Below are 18375 nucleotides of genomic sequence, written 5' to 3'. Positions count from 1 at the left end.
AAAATAAACTACAAAAAAAAATTAAAAACGAAGAACTAAAGACAATAAAAATAAATTACAAAAACATTTTTTTTTATTTTAAAACAGTATTTTTATATCGTCGCTTACACGACCGCGTATTTTAAGTCTCGATAATAAATCGAGCCTTATTATTCTAAATTTGAGTCTATCTCTCAAACTATAGTTATTGAATTGGTTTAATAATAATGGCCTAAGATATAACATGTAAGCGTGGTCAGGGGAAAAGTTTTGGCTAATTTACACATTACAAGTCATTTAGTGATTTTATTAGTTAAAGCATACTTGCAGGCGAGCATGCACAAATTAACTAAATCACTAAACAATTTGATTGTACTGAATAAGCACTGGCTCGAAAGCTTGATTTACTTATAATTTCGAACAACAACAAAACAGTTATCAAAAATATACATATCTTGCTCAAAATTAAAAGGAAATCTCCCTAAAAGCGCCAATTATATGTAATTTTAAATTATTTTCATTGCATAAGTATATTTAAACTTTAAACTATGTAAAACTGATTTTATTTCTACGAAAATATTTTTTTTTTATTTGTGATATTTACTTTCGAGGATAAAACAACACGGGCTTGTATATTTCGAATCGAATCGAGTACTAAGCTAAGTGCTTGTTATAATATTCGGGCGAGTTCGAAATTTCAATTGAGAATATCCATTCCGTCAAATAAATAGTTTCTATTCTCGAAAGTCGTTTTATCATACACCAAGGTATTGGAAATTATTTTTAAATGATAATGTATATGAAAGTGGTGTAAATTATGGGAAGAAATCTATAAATAAAATTATATTCTTTACAGAGAATGAAAAATGAGAGTTACGTAAATATTCAATATATGCTAAGCCAAACGAGCGCCCTCTGTGTCTACAAGGTGTCCCAGAAGTAACGCAAGCCCTTGTAGCATCAGGTAGAAAATAAAATTATAAGACGAAAAATTCTCTTCTAATTTTTTATCCGATGCAAGAATAATAAACTATTAATTAAAATAGACAGCCAATCAGAAGCGCGCTACAGCGGCAAGACAGTGAATGAAGGAGAAGTAGAAAGAAACTGAGAAAGGTGAGGCGCGAAAGGCTGGGTGCAAGGATGTGACTGTGTCAAAATAAAAATAAACAAATAGAATACAAAAATTGGAGAGGACTTTTCGTCTTAGAATTTTATTTTCTATCTGATGCAACAAGGAAGTGCGTTACTTCTGGGTCACCCTATATTTCGAAACTTCCTGTGCGATTTGGCTGTGTTTGTCTATAAATGACTAATTCCTTCTTTTAAGATACATTCGTATATCTTACAAGTTAGCTATTAGAAAGACAATGTACACTTGTTTTCCTTCAAAATGGAGTGTTATATCATTTAAAAGCGATCGGAGAATAGTCAACTAACCGGTTGAATTATAAAACAGGACAATATTATATACCAAATTTTGTGTAGCCCACCGGAAATAAATATCACAAAATCTTCAAAAATGAATAAAATACCAGTACTATTTTTATCCATCAAAATATTGGGTAAATATACAGGCTGTCCCGAAATCACCGGATATAAATTCGATGATATATTTATTACAAATTTCTAAGACGTTGTTTTCATTCCCGTTTTTTCCACAACTCAAAATTATCAGAGTTATTAACGATTACAATGTAACCAAACAAAGAACAGCTTGCGCTTATCCCTTTCGTTGACTATCCCTTCTCCCACACCGTGCTCGTGAACAGCCCAGTCGTTGAGCAGGGGAAAACCCTCTCATTTCTTCATTTCAATCGACTGTATCTTTTTACATAACTATCAAAAATTAAATGAAAAGAAAATATTCATAATAATCACAATAAAAATTGTACCTAACGAATATTATAATTTAAACTTAGGTTTTCCTCTGTCGCATGGCTGGGCTATTCACGAGTACGGAGCGGCGGGATGGGAAAGTGAACGCCAGTGGTTATTCAAACGAAGTCAAAAACGCCAAGCTCGTTGTTTGTTGCCGGATTATTGGCCCGCTTTCATTATATATCTTTAATCGTTAATAACTCCGATAAGGAAAAACCAACAAAGGAAAAAATGTCTTAGAATTTTGCAATGAATATACCCTCAAATTTATATATAGTAATTTCGAACACCCTATACAGGGTGTTCTGTTATTGACTGCAGATCGTCGGCCTACAGAATAAGCTCATAAAGACGAAGGAAAAAGTCATTTACCAATTTTGGATTTGAGCGCTAGTTTGGGCGCTACAGGTATGGCAAAAATTGATAAATTTGTTCATTCACTGACTATGATTCGATAACCAGCAGCCAATGATATCAGTATATTTCATTCAAGAATATTAAACTAAAGAAGGGGTATGAACTGATTTCAATTGGATTATATCATTTGAAAAAACATTTTAAAATAGTATTTGATTGGTTTGATCAAATCTTACTTTTTTTATTTTTATTATATTTTTCCAAGAAAACATTAGATTCTTAGTAAAAAAACAAATTAAGTCATAAAAGGCGTGGTTTTAATTTATCGTAAACAAACAAAATTATTAAAACCTAAAATGCAATTGGTAAAAAAACAAATTACGTCAGCATAGGTGTTTTTTTGTTTGTATACGTTAAATTAAAACAACGCCTTTTATGACTAAATTTGTTTTTTTACTAAGAATCTAATGTTTTCTTGGAAAAATATAATAAAAATAAAAAAAGTAAGATTTGATCAAACCAATCAAATACTATTTTAAAATGTTTTTTCAAATGATATAATCCAATTGAAATCAGTTCATATCCCTTCTTTAGTTTAATATTCTTGAATGAAATATACTGATATCATTGGCTGCTGTTTATCGAATCATAGTCAGTGAATGAACAAATTTATCAATTTTTGCCATACCTGTAGCGCCCAAACTAGGGCTCAAATCCAAAATTGGTAAATGACTTTTTCCTTCGTCTTTATGAGCTTATTCTGTAGGCTGACGATCTGCAGTCAATAACAGAACACCCTGTATATTCTTTTTACAAAAAGTGTATGTACTTTTATACTAAACGTCAAACTCTATAATGATTGAGAAAATAAATTAGATGTTTCCACACTTTGTTTGTAAATGAATTCTATTTGAAAACTGCACATTTTACATTTTGTGTACTTACTTTATTTCTCGCATTGTAAAAAGTACATGTACAAAAATATTGTAAAAAACACACCCAATAGTTTTAACGAAAAATTGAAAGTAGATAAGTATTCGAATCCGCCATTTGATAGCTTCTAGGATGAAAATATAGAATGTGTCAGTATCTAATTAACACCACTCGATTTTGGAATTTTCATAGCAGCTGATTTAATATTGCTTTAGGGTATCACTCTAAAATATTACAAAAGAAGGAGGCAAAATGGCGAATATGGATTCTCACACTTTTAGTATTTAGATGGGTTTACTTAATTGTTGATATGGAAAAATAAGAAACTGTTAATATGAAAACCTTAATTAAAAACGCGAAGATATTTTTAATGGCAAGTGAATATTTTACAATTCATTCATCTAGTAAAATTAGCTGCTTAAAAATTAGTCCAGTTTTAAAAATCATTAGGCGCAAGTAGGAGAATTTTTAAATTTTTCAAGTTTAAATCAGTTGTATGCATGATGCGTACAATCAAAAGTGTAATTTTTTAAAGAACGTAAAGGTGCTCCTATGCTAAGAGGTGGCATTGTGAATAATATTTTTTACAACAAATAATGGGGGCACCAATTTGTGTAAGTTAAGAAAATTTAAAATGTTCGCATGATATTTCAAATCAATAAACAAAAAACGCATGGATAAATAAAAACAATAGAAACGAAACGATAACATTTGTTCCTGAGCCACCTCTACTCCTTGTGATATACTTATACAATGGCCCCAAAATAAAATTTTAAAAAGTTCTTTGCCTGTGATGTAATAAATATGTTATATAAAAATTATAAAATGGAGTTATATTAAAATATTTAACAATAAAAATATCATGGCATATTTTAAATAAATTTATTCGAAATAATATTTACATTTTATTTTTATTTAAATATCCTACATGAATAATATTATTAGTATCCTTTTCTTCCCTTAAAACGAAGTCTGTTATCCAACTGAAACAAACAAGATTTAAAATTACAAATTGAAAACAGATATATTAGGTCTAAACCAGCGTACATTTTAACAACTATCGCTAACAAACTTATAATAAGAACAGAAACAGAAGCTAACTTCAAGGTCGTGCCTAATAGTTTTTTCCTCTGGGAAATTTTTTGTTAACTTGGGGCTTATTATTCAGGGGAGCAGAAAAAATTTTTTTTGAGCGGTATCAAAAGATAATTAAATAACGAATGCACAAATCATTTCTCCCGACACTCCAATTCCTTTGAGTATCGACAATATCGGTCCACGTTGGTTGTATTCAGATTACTATATCATTTTAAAATTAAGGTCACGCTTCTCAATTATTGGGTAAAATAAATGGCATTCTACTTTCTTAAAAAGAAAATCATTCTAAGAATATTGAAAGATCTCAACTTGAAAAACAAAAAATGAGCCGAAAATTTCTATTCAGCCTATTTCTATTCAAATTTCACTGGTAGTGAGTATCTTTAATTTAGTTTTTTATGTGCTTCGCTATGCGTCGATTTTCAGAGGGACGATGATAGGCACAGCGCGATAACATTCGACACCGCTTCCATCCCATAGATACATTGTCTCTATGTTAAGTATAGCAGAAACTAAATGAAAATCGCGCAATACCATTAAGTATAATTTATATTAAATGATTTCTTATTAAAATAAAATTTAAATTTACATACCAAAGAACGTTTACATTCAAAAAAAGTACGCCGTAAAACCTGACATTGGTTTGGTACACTGCCATCTGTTACTGATAAGCATTCTCGAGGTGTTTTTTTATCCTGGAAACAAACCCAACAATGCAAAAAAATTCAAATTATAAGAGGAATTTTTTTAATATAACGATTTTCACTAATTTAAAATATATAAAATGCAATAACGATTAAAATTTCCTTTTAAATTATATTTCTTGTTGAATAAAATTCCAGAAATAAGATGTCAAAAAATATAACCTAACATTTACCCTTTTGCAACAATCACTTGATAATAAACACATTTTTAAATCAGCTCTAATTGCGGCACAAGGACGAGTATCCGCTAATTTTTCACCTTCCCCATATTTCATCATCTTGAAAAACGTTTTAATTTTCAAAGAATATAAATAAAGAAAAACTATCAAAAACTATAAACGTTTATATCACGGTGTCATTTATCTCTGTCGTATGTGTCATTTTCTAATAGCCGAAATTTTCCATTATTCGATTTTCATTTTCCTTGATATAAATATTAAATTATTATATAAATTTTTAAATGTCAAATTTTGTTTATTATCCAAATTAGAAAGTTCATTTAAATATGTAAATATTCTTTTACCTTTCTAAAAAAATAAACCAGTGACTCTCAACATCTTTTAGTGGCTCAACTCAGGGAAGTATTCTAAATCGCACGGATTTACATAGAATATAATAGAATCCCTCTCTAGAATATATATACTAAAATCTTCGTTTATTGTGACACAGCTTTAGTATATATGTATCCGAAGATAATAAAACACCAAATTTTTTTCAATTTGAGTGTCAATTTTTTTGATCTGATTAAATTTTTAAAATATTTATTTTATCTTATTGAGAACGAACATCGCAGCGTGGCATAAAACAGCCGAAAAATTTCCTAGATTAATTTTTCTATTATATATATTTATATTATATATAAATATATGCATTTCGACTATCTGTTCAACGGTCTGAAATACAAAAATTGATCTAGGAAATTAGGGCCAAAATCGAAATTGGTTACAATAAACTAGTTAATTGAAGAAAAAAAACTACTTTTTTCTGTATGAAAAAAGTAAAACAGTTTTTGATGGATGTCAAATTTACTCCATAAGGCTATGTAAGAGTAACAAGCCTTGTTACTGAATGTTGTTAAACAAGGACACACCTAGAATTTCCACATCATTTGCAGCCTTTGCAAGAAACTCAAACGTGAGAAAATTTTTCCTTTGACATAAGTGTTTGTTAAATGCGTTGAAAACAGTTGAAACAAGGACATTAGTGACATAATGTTAAAATCCAAATTTTAACGACCAAGTGTTTAGGGTCACTGTTATCTAAAATCTGATATTTTGACAGATCAACAGTATTAACGTGTCATCAGGTGTCAAAGTATGCCACAACTGTTTGAATGTTGCTCAATAAAAATTTGTAAAACTAAAATGCTGACATAATGCAAATATATGATTTTATTGAAGATATGAATTATATTTGTTTTAATAAAATTAGTTCAAACTCTTAGTATTTTCGATAAAAAACTCAAAATGGAGGAAACTTTTGTTTTAATTTTATTAGTTTTGGTTATGTTAATAGGAAGTTATTTAGCTGGTTCAATACCTTTAGTTATAAATTTTTCAGAGGTAAATAAGTTTAGTACAGAAAATTTGAATTTATATTTAAATATGATGTATTTTAGGAAAAATTAAAAAAGATTACAATATTCGGCGCTGGTTTATTAGTGGGAACCGCGTTGGCTGTTATCATTCCAGAAGGTGTAAGGTCGTTGAACAATGAAGTACATACAGATAGTAAAGAAAATGGTACTCCAAAAACGATTGGAGACGTTGAGGCTGTTAAAATAGAAGAACACACAGATCCACATTCAGTTATTGGAATATCTTTAGTATTAGGTTTTATATTCATGTTGTTAGTGGATCAGATTTCTGCTAGAAGAAATCAAGCTACAAATCCTGCTGAAAGAAATGTTACCGCTACTGTCGGTTTAGTTGTTCACGCCGCAGGTATTGACAAAAAATTAGAAATAAGAATATTTATTTAAAACCATATGGTTAAATTAATAGCCTAATTAAAATTTGTTATACCATGAACCTCTTCAATAAATTGAATTTGGGTGCGTTTTTAAGGGTTTAATGACTTTAATTCGAGACTTTTATGATTTTTTCGATTTTACCGTCACAAGATTTATAAATTTTTATCTGTACAAGAGTTTTTTGCATTCCAAGAAATTTTTATTGTTTCTGTTTTTTAAAAATATAGGCTTTGACGGACCCTAAAAATTAAAAAAGGAATTCAGTTCATTTTACGACTAGTTAAGTCGTTTTCGAAATAACGATCTCGAGCTATACCATAGAAAATAGTTGACCACTTAACAAATGAACCCGATTTTTGTACTTTCCAGATCAAAGTTTCACTAGAAAAAAAATTTCCCCGAGTTTTATCAAATTCCGAAGCAAAAGATTGTTTATGGCTTATTTGATTTTTTTAAAAAGTACAAAAATTGGGTTCGTTTAATGATTGGGTGCATAGTTTTTGAAATTTGTCTGAAATTCTGTAAGACAGCGATTACTCGAATCAAGTTCATATTAATGGTAATTAATACTCAAAAAACACGACCGTTTGATCATTTATTTTTGTGAATATTTTTTAAGTCAGAGAAAATATGGTAAAATATACTGGAAAACCAGAATTAACTAGGGAATTTTGAAAGTTGATTCTTGTGAGCCCTGTGATCTAGCTATTTGAATTCAAGCTATCAAACAATACTTAGAAATCAACGACGAAACATCACCTTTGTTTTTATTATACAATGTAGTATTTACATTTTTAGCTGATGGAGTTGCATTAGGTGCAGCTGCGACAACCAGTCATGCCGATGTAGAAATGATTGTATTTCTCGCTATTATGCTTCATAAAGCACCTGCAGCATTTGGTTTAGTAACCTTTTTACTACACGAAGGAATTGATAGGTAATAATTTCGTAAACTTAAAGAAGTCTTTTAAAGCAGTTGAAAACATTGAGATTTTATCTTTATTTTTTATAGACAAAGGATACGAAGGCATTTATTATTTTTTTCACTGTCAGCGCCAGTTTTGACTTTGATTACATATTTTGGAATTGGGCAAGAAGGCAAAGAAACATTAAGTTCAGTGAACGCTACAGGTATACATACTTTTAATTTTAACCTCTTCACTTCTGATTTATTTGGAATTTGTACAACTCATGATAAAAAACTGCTTTAAATATAATTTCGAAAACATTTTTTTATTTCTTTTACTGCTTAAAGTTCTGTTTGATTCTACGTTTAATAAAAGCATCCATATTTAAAAAAATTATAACAAAATTTGATTGTTTTAAATCATTTTACAAGTTTTTTATTTTAGAGAAATTTAGTAAAGATATACATTTTTATATAGATAGATATATATTTTTTTTTTTTTTTTTGGACTATCTGGAGCTCCAGGTAAATTTACGAAAACTAAAAAACACACACACACAAAATAACAACAACTTGCTTCAGCACTGACTTAAATCAAACCAAAGCCCCTTGATAGAATTTGCAACAGACTTCACGTTAGCTCAATCCGGCATTGAGGATCACGCAAAAATTATACTGAAAAACGCTTCCAGTCGAATGTAATTTAAATAAGCTCATTACGTTGTACTTTCCGAGAGAAACAAAAGTCCTTATAGCCACAACTTCAGATATTGAACTGATTTTTCGTAATCGGAGGTTGGAAATCAAAAATATAGAAATTTGCAAAATCTCTTAATCCGTAGTAGGTTAAGAGTATGAAAAATGTGTCAAACAAAAGTTGTATGTTTTTGTAAGTCATACATTTCTCGTATTTGAATTAAAAAATTTTAGTATCGTTTTTTCCGATTCTGTTAGGCCTTTTCAAACATATTTAAATTTAGATTTTCCTAAAATTATTGCCTCAGCTAATTAATTGATATATTATATCTTTTTAGGTATTGCAATGTTATTTTCAGCCGGAACATTTTTATATGTTGCAACAGTTCATGTATTACCTGAATTGACACAAAATATTCATGGAACACATAGTCATCTACCACCAATGGATTTATCATCGAATGTAAAAGGTTTTAATGGAATTAGTCATGCTGATTTACTTATATTAATTGTTGGCACTTTAATGCCTCTATTATTAACTATGGGTCATCATCATTGAAAACATTCTAACTCAATTGTTCACAAACAACGTATAGTTAGTCATTTTAAGTTTTTATATAAACGTTTGAATTATGTTAAAAAAGTCTGATAATAATATTCAGACATCAATAATTTATTGGTGTTTAATATTGTGATTTCTTCCCCTTCCCTAGTTTTGATTAAATAATCATTGACATAATAGACCTTTTTCATGAAAAACAGAAATGCTTTTTGATAATTTTTCATGAAAATATAGGTCGAGTAGAGCCTGTAACTCAAAAATTACGCATTTTTAACAATAAAAACACTATGAAAAAAATTGTTAAAAAGCCACAATATTTGAAATATTTTAAAACGATTTTTTTTGACTCCACCGCACACGTGATCTGTGATGTCAATCCGACAAGCAATGACAATAAAACAGTGTCAACAGTTGTATTAATATATCACTATTATCAACTTTAAATGACGTCAAACCAACCTTCGTGTAACATCGTGTGTTTCTGGATCGTTTTCGCCAATTGGAATTTTAATGATTTTTATTGTCTGTTTTCTCGGTCATATAGCTTCAAAAAAATTGGGGGAAAAATTAGCCCATTTATCAAGACATTTACTTTCATTTAAAAAAAGAAAAAAAATGCGAAAAAGGTCTATTAAATTTATGAATTTTTCTAAACATAAATGAGCTACCAGAATTTTTTGTTTGTTTAATATTTATATTTTTGTTACATTAATGACACGAACACGTTTGCAGCGCCAATTTTATTTTTAGTGTGGTTGTTTTTATCTTTTATTTTTCTAAATCAGTATCGAAGCTTTCAGAAATCGGTTTTTCAAAGCCAAAAGAACAATTTAAGTTAAGGGGTGTGTCTATAAAAGTTGTTCGTAAACGATATATTAGATTTTATAGACAGGCTCTATAAAATTCGATTACACTTAAATTTGATCAAATTGTATTATTAATTATCAGGCGTTTTATTTAAGCCCAATTTTATCCTAGGTTATCTGTGATTTAAAAAAGATTTTTAATTACTTATCGATTTATATAAAAACTTAACTGTTATAAAATATTTATAATATAAATGTTTACCTAAAAGCCAATGTTGTAGTAATTTTATCTACATTTTACTAAGGTCCTTAAATGTATCTATAAATTTTTATATTTTCAACTATCAAATTTAATATTTTTTTTTAAATAGAAGAATTTTTAAAATTTATTAAAAATTCAGTGTACACTTCCACATTCAAGTATTTACAAAATTTTCATTTTGAACGAATTAGTTTGCACAAATGACTCTTGGATCTAAATATGGATCTCAAAAGTATTAAACGACCATGAACCCATGTTTAGTTGAGTATTTTCTATTTTTAATTCAATTAATCAAATATAAAATACGGTTTAAAGTCGTTAATGTATTAAACTAGTACAGAATAAAATTAAACTCAGATTTTAGAATATTTAAATGTTGTCTCGATTTAAAAGAATGTATAAATAAATGGGTAACTTACTTAAAAAGTTTACTTGGAAGTGGAAATATAAAAAGTTATTCATTATATAGTATTGTACATAAATAAAAAGAAAAAACCAATTTTTTTTTTAATTAAAGATGTATTATTTTTTGTTTAGAACTTTTTATTGCTATTTATTTATACACTTACAATAATAAAAGATACTGTGATTGCTGCATCCACGAATAATATACAGATGATCCAAGTTACAACAACAGAATTTCAGTAATTTTTCCATAAACTTATGGCAGAGAAAGTGCCCCTTTCTAGATACAGGTGTATTTAGATACGGAACGTTATTGCTACAAATGGATATTAATTAATCCAATTTGTCATATGTTATGATAGACACATGAAAAATTTTTGGATTCTATACCGCTTTTTTCTAGGAATCATAAAAGCCTAACTTAAGTTCGGCAATGTCGCTTCATATACTTAGAAGGCAAAACCAGAAATATTACTGTAATCATCACAAATGTCGGAAGAAAAGATATTTAAACGTCAGCAACAAAAATGGTTAAAAATTCACCGTTGGGTTAGAAATTCATTCCAGGGATTAGTCTAATACTCCTTCCTCAAATCCCATTTAAAGGCATTACGAATCCATATAACAAGGTCGTGAAACTCGAGTGGAGAGAGTAGTAAACTAAAAGGCACCTATGTGGGTGGGGTCTAAGCTTCAGCCGTTTTCAAATTTTAACTAAACAAATACGATTCATTATCACTTAATTTGTTAAATGCAGTTAATATTCCCTCTGGAATTGGCTATTTTTGGGCTACTTGAACGCCATTCATAGGCGGTTTTTGTATAAATTATTCTGGCAACCGTGGAAAATAATGCTTTTACCAGACACCTCTGGGAGCCATCGAGTAAAATTTAACCACACTGTTACATTTCATAAGAATGTGGTTCATGCTTCACACATCTTATTGCTTTAAGATAGTGTAGAATAATACAACATAACGGATTTAAGATAACTGAAAAAAGTAGCTTTTACAGAAAGAGGTATACAGCGCGAGGTCATATAATAAGTAATAAAACGGTTTATCATTATCATCTCTAGTGTTATCCGCGAGGTCATAAGTAACAAAATGTTTTTATCATTATCATCTCTAGTGTTATCCGCAAGGTCATGAGTAAAATAATAAAAAGTTTTTATTATCATTATCATCTCTAGTGTTATCTTTTCATAGATGTCACATGAGACTTCCACACCACAATGTAAAAAAAAACTTTCTCAATCTACTGCTCCAATTAAATTTTCATGACTTTAAAAGTAATTCAAATAATCTTCGATTTTATTATATGTTAATCATGATAAAAATAGAAAAGTCCTTCAAATATATTGATCATAATTCAAGTAAATAAAATCAGTTTCCACTTATAGAAATTTCAAGGTTTCTTTCAAAACCAATTGCTGCACATCTAAAGAACTAATTTACATATTATAACAAACAGATATTAAGAATAAAAATTTTTTATTATTTTAGTCCAACTAAAATTAGACGTGACATCTTATCTATTTTTCTATACAATTTTCCATTGAATTCATCGAATTCAGTTTTAAAAAAAACTACAAGGAAATTGAATGAAAGATATGTTAATCAATAAAAAATCAGGAAATATCAATTTTAAATATCAAAATAGGTAATAGAAGTAAACAGTTGTTTAGCTTAAAGCGCTGAGTATTTGAAGAGAAATCATCATAAGAGAAATTTACAATTTTAAAGAAAGTAAACAAAAAAAAAAATGGCGTATAGAAAAAAGTAGATTAATGTTTTTTAAGAACATAATCAGTAAGTAAGATGAACTTACAAACTCTTTGTCAAGATTTTAATCCAAGGTGAGTAATTATAAACTGTTACCATGGTTTTTAAATAAATGTTTTGCCTATCAGGGAAAATTGATCAGAAAATCATCTAACCTAAAAATATTTGAAACTAGTACAAGTAGATTTTGTACTAATTTTGATTTATTGTTGCAGTAAATTTGTTGTTCACAACTGTTTATTATTATTCACAACATTTTTTGCTTTGAGACGTGATAATTATATAAATTGGTCATATTGGAATGTATTTTTGCCATTATGGATATGGAAATTGTTAGTTATATTGGGCGCTGTTTCTGGCAGTATTGTTTGGTGGCAAAATCCACATTACAGGTAAAATTTTTATCTCAATAATATTCTTTTTTTAATGGATTATAAATCCAAAGCCGTAGACAAATCCATAAGTTCTTTTAGAAAAGAAACTGGTATTTATTTATCGACATGGAAATTCATACACAATCATGTGTCCAGCGTGTCTCAGGTAGAGCTAGTTTTTTCGTGAAACTGGTCGAAAAAAGATTTTTGATGTCAGTGTTTTTAATATTGTTTACTACACTCATTTAAGAATTTAGAGCAGATGACATAAGGGGCGCTTGCCCCCTGATTTGTGTTTAATAAGAATTTAATAATAGCTAGTTTACTACAAATTTTTGATTTATATTTAAAATTTGGTTTTGAGAACGTGATTGATTTAAAAAACCATGGAGAAAGGCAAAATTGTAGTTAAGTATACCATTCTCTCTAAATAAGCCAGTGTATAAGGCTCAATTCAAGGGGGGGGGGGCGAGCTAGGCAATCCGCGGAGCGAAAAAAATTGGGGCGGCACTTCTTTAAAATACGATACAGTAATCCCGATAATAGGAACTCAATAAGGCCAAGGCTGATCCGAAAAATAGAATTGTATGGAAAATTCTTTCTAATTTATAAATAAAATAAAACACTGAAAAAATACCAATTGAATATGTATTTAAGAGAAACTACATATAATACATATACCCTGTATACAGGGTGTGTTTTTTAATTTGACATATGCTTGAAACTCGAAAAATAAGTTTGATCCACAAAAAAGCCAAAAAATGTTGGTTCTATAGGCGCACATCTAACCAGGGGCGGATATATGCGTAGGCAAAGTAAATAAAAAGTAAAAAGTAGGTCTACGGCGGCAAAAAAAATGGGGTGGCAAAAAATTCGTTTCAATTATTAAAAATTTTTTTGTTTGATTAACGCTTTAAATTAGAAGGTTGTTATTGATTAAAAAAGTAAAATTTTTTGTTCGAAACATTTTTCTGCAAACCGTACAGTTTAGCCAAAAACTGACTGAAAAGTTTTACCCAAAATTGTTTGTTTGTATCAAAATTGTTATTTCATATAATTGTGCCTGCGAAATCTAGACACGAAAAAATTTTCCAATAAATTCAATTAAAGTGGTTCGTTTTTCTAAAAAGACCATTTTAGTCCAAATTGAAAGAACAAACGCACAAAAAGCTAGATTTTTTCTATCAATTACTGTCTAAACTATTCGTTTTACAAAAAAATTTAGCTAAATCGAACCCTGCCATTGTATTTCACTCCCCTGCCTATTTTGGCTGAATTTAAAAATTATTAATTTTAAAAAATGAAGTTGCTTGACTATGAAAAACAGGTTTTGAATATATGAATCTTTTTAAAAACTTGATTTATATATTAATTTTTTGTTTGTTTACAGATTAGAAGGCGAAGCTTATATACAATATAAATCAATGCTAATCAGTTTAGCATTGCATTTAATTTTATTAATGTTCGAATTACTTGTATGTGATAAATTAGAAACAGGACGTCATTTATGGATCCTAGTATTTATTCCTCTAATATTTATATCAATAGTATCAATCGCTGTATGCATTTGGGCTGTTAAGCATGATCGTTCGTTTGAGGTAAGTAATATTATTATGTTCAAGTTGTTATGCCAAGGTTTCGTGCTTATACAAGGTCAAAGACCTCGCTAGCCAGAGGGTTAGGGGAGGGGAGAGATAGCATGGTTTTCTGATAAAATTTACAGTTGTAAAATAGGAATATAAAATTTTTAGAGGGAGAGAAACTGTCCCTCTATCCCTCTTAACGACGTTCTTGTACAGGCGTTATAAAGTAGGAACTGGCATGGGGATGCAATTTAAATATATGATGGGTTCAAAAATATTTATAAGCAGAGTCTGATTTGGGAAGAGGCCGCGGCCTCAGCGCTTTCAGACGCCTCCATCAATTCGAAAAAATCAGAAAATGTTCTTATTTTTTTATCGATTCACTTTTTAATCCGACAGAAATAAAATTTATTAACCGAAATTTTCCTTGTCGTGGTCGTCATCATGGGAATTTAATATTAAATTCAAATTCCCCACGCGATGCTAATAAGTTGTGTTATTGGCAAATGGTAAGCAACCTGGTAGTAAATTGGATATACTGGTAAAAAGGTTCACTTCCTGTTTTTATTAGTGCGAATTTTTATCGCTATAATAATTATCAATAATTTTTTATCCCAGGCCGAATTCTAAATCCTTTTTATAACAGACGATGCAAAAATTGGGGTTTAAATCACATGAAATAGTGTTAAAGTTTGCATAAATATGCTGCTTGTGATTTTTAGTGAGTGAGAAGTCAGACAGACTTCTATGTGGGAAGGGTGGACAGAAGATGTATCCAGTCGGCACATCAACATGTGGAGCGGATCTTCACTTAAAAACCAAAATGCAATGATGATTTCAAAGAATTAATATTTTAGAAGTTGATAAAATCGAATTTATTTGTTATTTAAAATATAAACACCATATAACTTCCACTCTAACAGTAATCGTCGTATAAGACGCTTCTTTTACCCAGAAAATATTTCAAAAACTGATCAATATTTTTGAAAATTTCAAAAATGTGCTTTTATTCTTTGTTTTAAGCTGTGCTTTCAACAAATATCAAGCTTTTTGAATTTAATGGGAAATTAAGCGATATTTGAGAATATTTTTTGACATTGACAAAAAAAAAAACTCTTGTAGAATTTGTAGAATTTTAACGGTTACTAAAATTCATTACTACACAAATATTGACAAGTGAAATTTACAAAATTTAAAAAACTCCCGACAAATACAGTTAATTCCTTGTAGCTCTATCCAGACTGAACCGATTTGAAGAACACTTTCCATTAAATTGCCTTTCAAACAAACAAAAATTAAAATTGATTCATCCGTTTAGAAACAACGATGCCACAGAAAGATAGACAGACACACACAGCGACCAAACCTTTCAAATAAAAATTAAAATACCTTTCTTTTTGATTCGGGGTTAAAAAATGTTAAATTGTATGAGAAAAATAAATTATAATTCATAAAATTCTTTGATTTGTTTTAGCTTGAATTATTTTGTGCTGTTAATATACTTCAATTCATATTTCTTGCATTGAAGTTAGATGGTTTTATATCATGGACATGGGAGGTAGTGTTTGTGCCTTTATGGATAATCATGTGTCTTTCATTAGTACGTTGATAAATATAATATACATTACGTTTCAAATAATTACAATATATACTTTAATTTCCTTTTAGGTTGGGGTACTTTACACAATCATTTTCGCAGGCATTTTATTAAGAACACCTGAAGTAAATGCTCAACAAAGAAGATCTAGTTTCAATTCTGCACTCGGTTATACATTTTTAGTAATTCCTATTTTAATATTTCAAGTAAGTTTTACCGTCAATTTTTTTTGAAAAACCTATTAAATACAAGCGTTACCGTTATTGAATCCGTTTTAAATCAAATGATGTTTATATAAAATAGTAATAAACGATTTAATAATAATCTAACAATCGGGTTCCTAATCTAATTCTAAGTAATTCATCGCCTGGAGGCAAGAAGATTACGATGCTAGATTCTGCTCTCTTCCCCTAAAAGTAAAACAAAATCATTAATTATTTCTTTTACCTTTTTAGGTTTTATTAACGAACAGACTAGACGGAGAGATCTCAATCAATTACATAACGGTTGTGAGTCCATTATTTGTTTCGTTTTTTACGTTAATATTAATGTCGTTCAATGCAAAGGGTTGCAATAGATGTAAGTATAGAAAAATTTTTTGAATTTTCTAGAAATAACAAATTGCCGAAAGCGAGGATTACGATATTTAAATCATGATCGAAACAAAATCAATCAGTGCTGATTTTATAGTCACATAACATGCCTAACCACTCGGTAGTAAATCGCTCTGTAGTTGTTATTAACTCAATTTTATGATTTTCGTGTATTTTGTAGAAATTGTAGTTTTACGTATAATACAGAATATTTTATAATATTGGGTTAATCTTTTTGGAATTTACAGAATCAGCCTTCCGGGCTAAACTTGTGGTATTACGCGTCCGTTTGAAATCAAAAGAAAATTTTGAATGCAGACGCGATTTAATTGTTGCCTCCCCTCAGCCGGGTATATAATTAATAACTTAATTTCAATTTCTTATTAACTTCAAATTAACACAATTTCTAGTAAATAATGAACCATTTTTGAAAAAATTTGTCTGGTTTACAATTACAATTAAATTCTAACAGACATTTTGTTATAAATTATGTTTTCACGAAAATGCACTTCGTAACACCTCCTTGAATTTTTATTAGAATGAGTAAAACTTTAAAACTTAATCGAACTCTATAGATCCAAAATAAACATTTTCTTTGCATTAGTATATTTCATTTTATGTTACAGGGTGGTTTGGAATTCGAAAAGATTTTTGTCAGTTTCTCTTAGGAACATGCCCATTGTTACAAGAATATGGTAATATTGCATATAGTATTGAAGATCCAAATATGGATAATAATAGTGCTTCGATTGAAATGCAACCAACAAGAGAAAAGAGACTCAAAAAATGCGATTTACTAAAACCTGTTGTACCTATTACGTCAATAGACATGCCTGACTGAAAATTTATTTAGTTTGTAATACTTATTATTATTTTATAAGAATTGTACATATTTTTATAGTTGTTTTAAGCATAACAAAACTCATTTATAAATAAGTTAAAAATAAACAAATTTAATTATTATGTATATTTTTTAATACATTTTTTTACAGCAACACATCTTTGTTTTTGTTTTTTTAATTTTTCTTTTATAGCCAATAAAGCAGTAATAATAGTCCTTAACGAAACATTTTTGCTTTGTCTTGATTTTGATGGGTCTTTTTGGGCAACCTTCTAACTCAATTTAGAGTGATTATAGAGATGCATAAAGCCATAAAAATTACGAAAAACATATTTCGAGGGAGAAATGAGCTGCTGGAAAGTTCTCTTCCTTGATACTACCTCCACTTTGCATTTTACAACATTGATTCGCCACCTATTCAACACTACGGTATTTGTAGGTCTCCAGAGATGACCAAAATGAGCGTAAAATAATTATATAATTATAATATATTACCAAACCGGTTTTTCCAAAGGCCGATAAATCGAGGAAATTAGTGTAGGCAATATTAACTGCATCCATGTCAACTTTGTGCATTTGTCTTCTGGCTTCACGTACATCGTCAATATAAGGCTTTTTGTTAAGGTATATTGCGAACTATAGTCTCGCTATCTGTGAGGGAGTTATACGAAGTTATCAGAAATCTTAGTCGGTAATGTAAGTAAAAAAGAAAGGTTTGTGTAAAAATAGACACATTTATATGAATGTGTGTGTAAAAAGGGCTAGGATATTATTCTATGGCTAGGGACGGGGCTGTACATACTTGTTGTCTCATAAGGCCAACAAAACTAGGAATTGTCCAAGCGGATATACTCATACTTAGGACAAAGGATACAGAATAAAGACTTAAGGCAAGGGAGAACCCGACTGTGTTCGGCAAAAATTGTACAAGAAATGATATATATATAAACGAAATAAAAAAAAGCTAAATTATTGGATTTGTTTATATTTTATAAACGGCAAAGGCCTTTTTAAACGTTTTTTTTGTTCCAAGCTTGACTA

At 29.2% G+C, this 18375-nt stretch overlaps 3 protein-coding genes across 3 annotated transcripts; 2 read left to right on the top strand and 1 right to left on the bottom strand.

The window, feature by feature from the left end:
- Positions 1-4065: 4065 nt before the first annotated feature.
- On the bottom strand, positions 4066-5392 carry LOC123300782 (cytochrome c oxidase assembly factor 5). The gene is made up of 3 exons (XM_044883430.1): positions 5126-5392; positions 4842-4943; positions 4066-4133 (listed from the first exon to the last, which is right to left on the bottom strand). The coding sequence occupies exons 1-3, from the start codon at positions 5228-5230 to the stop codon at positions 4092-4094; spliced, it is 249 nt and encodes an 82-aa protein (XP_044739365.1). The 5' UTR covers positions 5231-5392; the 3' UTR covers positions 4066-4091.
- Positions 5393-6400: 1008 nt separating this feature from the next.
- On the top strand, positions 6401-9298 carry LOC123300113 (zinc transporter ZIP9). The gene is made up of 5 exons (XM_044882594.1): positions 6401-6514; positions 6571-6895; positions 7723-7861; positions 7937-8055; positions 8866-9298. The coding sequence occupies exons 1-5, from the start codon at positions 6419-6421 to the stop codon at positions 9084-9086; spliced, it is 900 nt and encodes a 299-aa protein (XP_044738529.1). The 5' UTR covers positions 6401-6418; the 3' UTR covers positions 9087-9298.
- Positions 9299-12195: 2897 nt separating this feature from the next.
- LOC123300411 (transmembrane protein 185B) lies at positions 12196-17386 on the top strand. Its single transcript, XM_044882983.1, has 7 exons — positions 12196-12420; positions 12562-12738; positions 14111-14318; positions 15778-15903; positions 15972-16106; positions 16356-16479; positions 17120-17386. Exons 1-7 carry the CDS (start codon positions 12383-12385, stop codon positions 17332-17334), a joined length of 1023 nt encoding a protein of 340 aa, XP_044738918.1. The 5' UTR covers positions 12196-12382; the 3' UTR covers positions 17335-17386.
- The last annotated feature ends 989 nt before the right edge of the window (positions 17387-18375 follow it).

The sequence above is a fragment of the Chrysoperla carnea genome, chromosome 5, assembly GCF_905475395.1.
Source record: "Chrysoperla carnea chromosome 5, inChrCarn1.1, whole genome shotgun sequence".
NCBI lineage: Eukaryota > Metazoa > Arthropoda > Insecta > Neuroptera > Chrysopidae > Chrysoperla > Chrysoperla carnea.
Note: the sequence above shows the minus strand (reverse complement) of the source record. Positions and strands in the feature narration are given on the sequence as shown.

Coding starts and splice junctions, on each gene's coding strand:
- LOC123300113 (XM_044882594.1), top strand. CDS start 6,419: ATGGAGGAAACTTTTGTTTTAATTTTATTAGTTTTGGTTATGTTAATA. Junction 6,515..6,570: donor TAGTTATAAATTTTTCAGAG/GTAAATAAGTTT, acceptor GATGTATTTTAG/GAAAAATTAAAAAAGATTAC. Junction 7,862..7,936: donor CTACACGAAGGAATTGATAG/GTAATAATTTCG, acceptor TATTTTTTATAG/ACAAAGGATACGAAGGCATT.
- LOC123300411 (XM_044882983.1), top strand. CDS start 12,383: ATGAACTTACAAACTCTTTGTCAAGATTTTAATCCAAG. Junction 12,421..12,561: donor TGTCAAGATTTTAATCCAAG/GTGAGTAATTAT, acceptor TTATTGTTGCAG/TAAATTTGTTGTTCACAACT. Junction 12,739..14,110: donor TGGCAAAATCCACATTACAG/GTAAAATTTTTA, acceptor GTTTGTTTACAG/ATTAGAAGGCGAAGCTTATA.
- LOC123300782 (XM_044883430.1), bottom strand. CDS start 5,230: ATGATGAAATATGGGGAAGGTGAAAAATTAGCGGATACTCGTCCTTGT. Junction 4,944..5,125: donor CAAGTGATTGTTGCAAAAGG/GTAAATGTTAGG, acceptor GTTTGTTTCCAG/GATAAAAAAACACCTCGAGA. Junction 4,134..4,841: donor TTGAATGTAAACGTTCTTTG/GTATGTAAATTT, acceptor TGTTTGTTTCAG/TTGGATAACAGACTTCGTTT.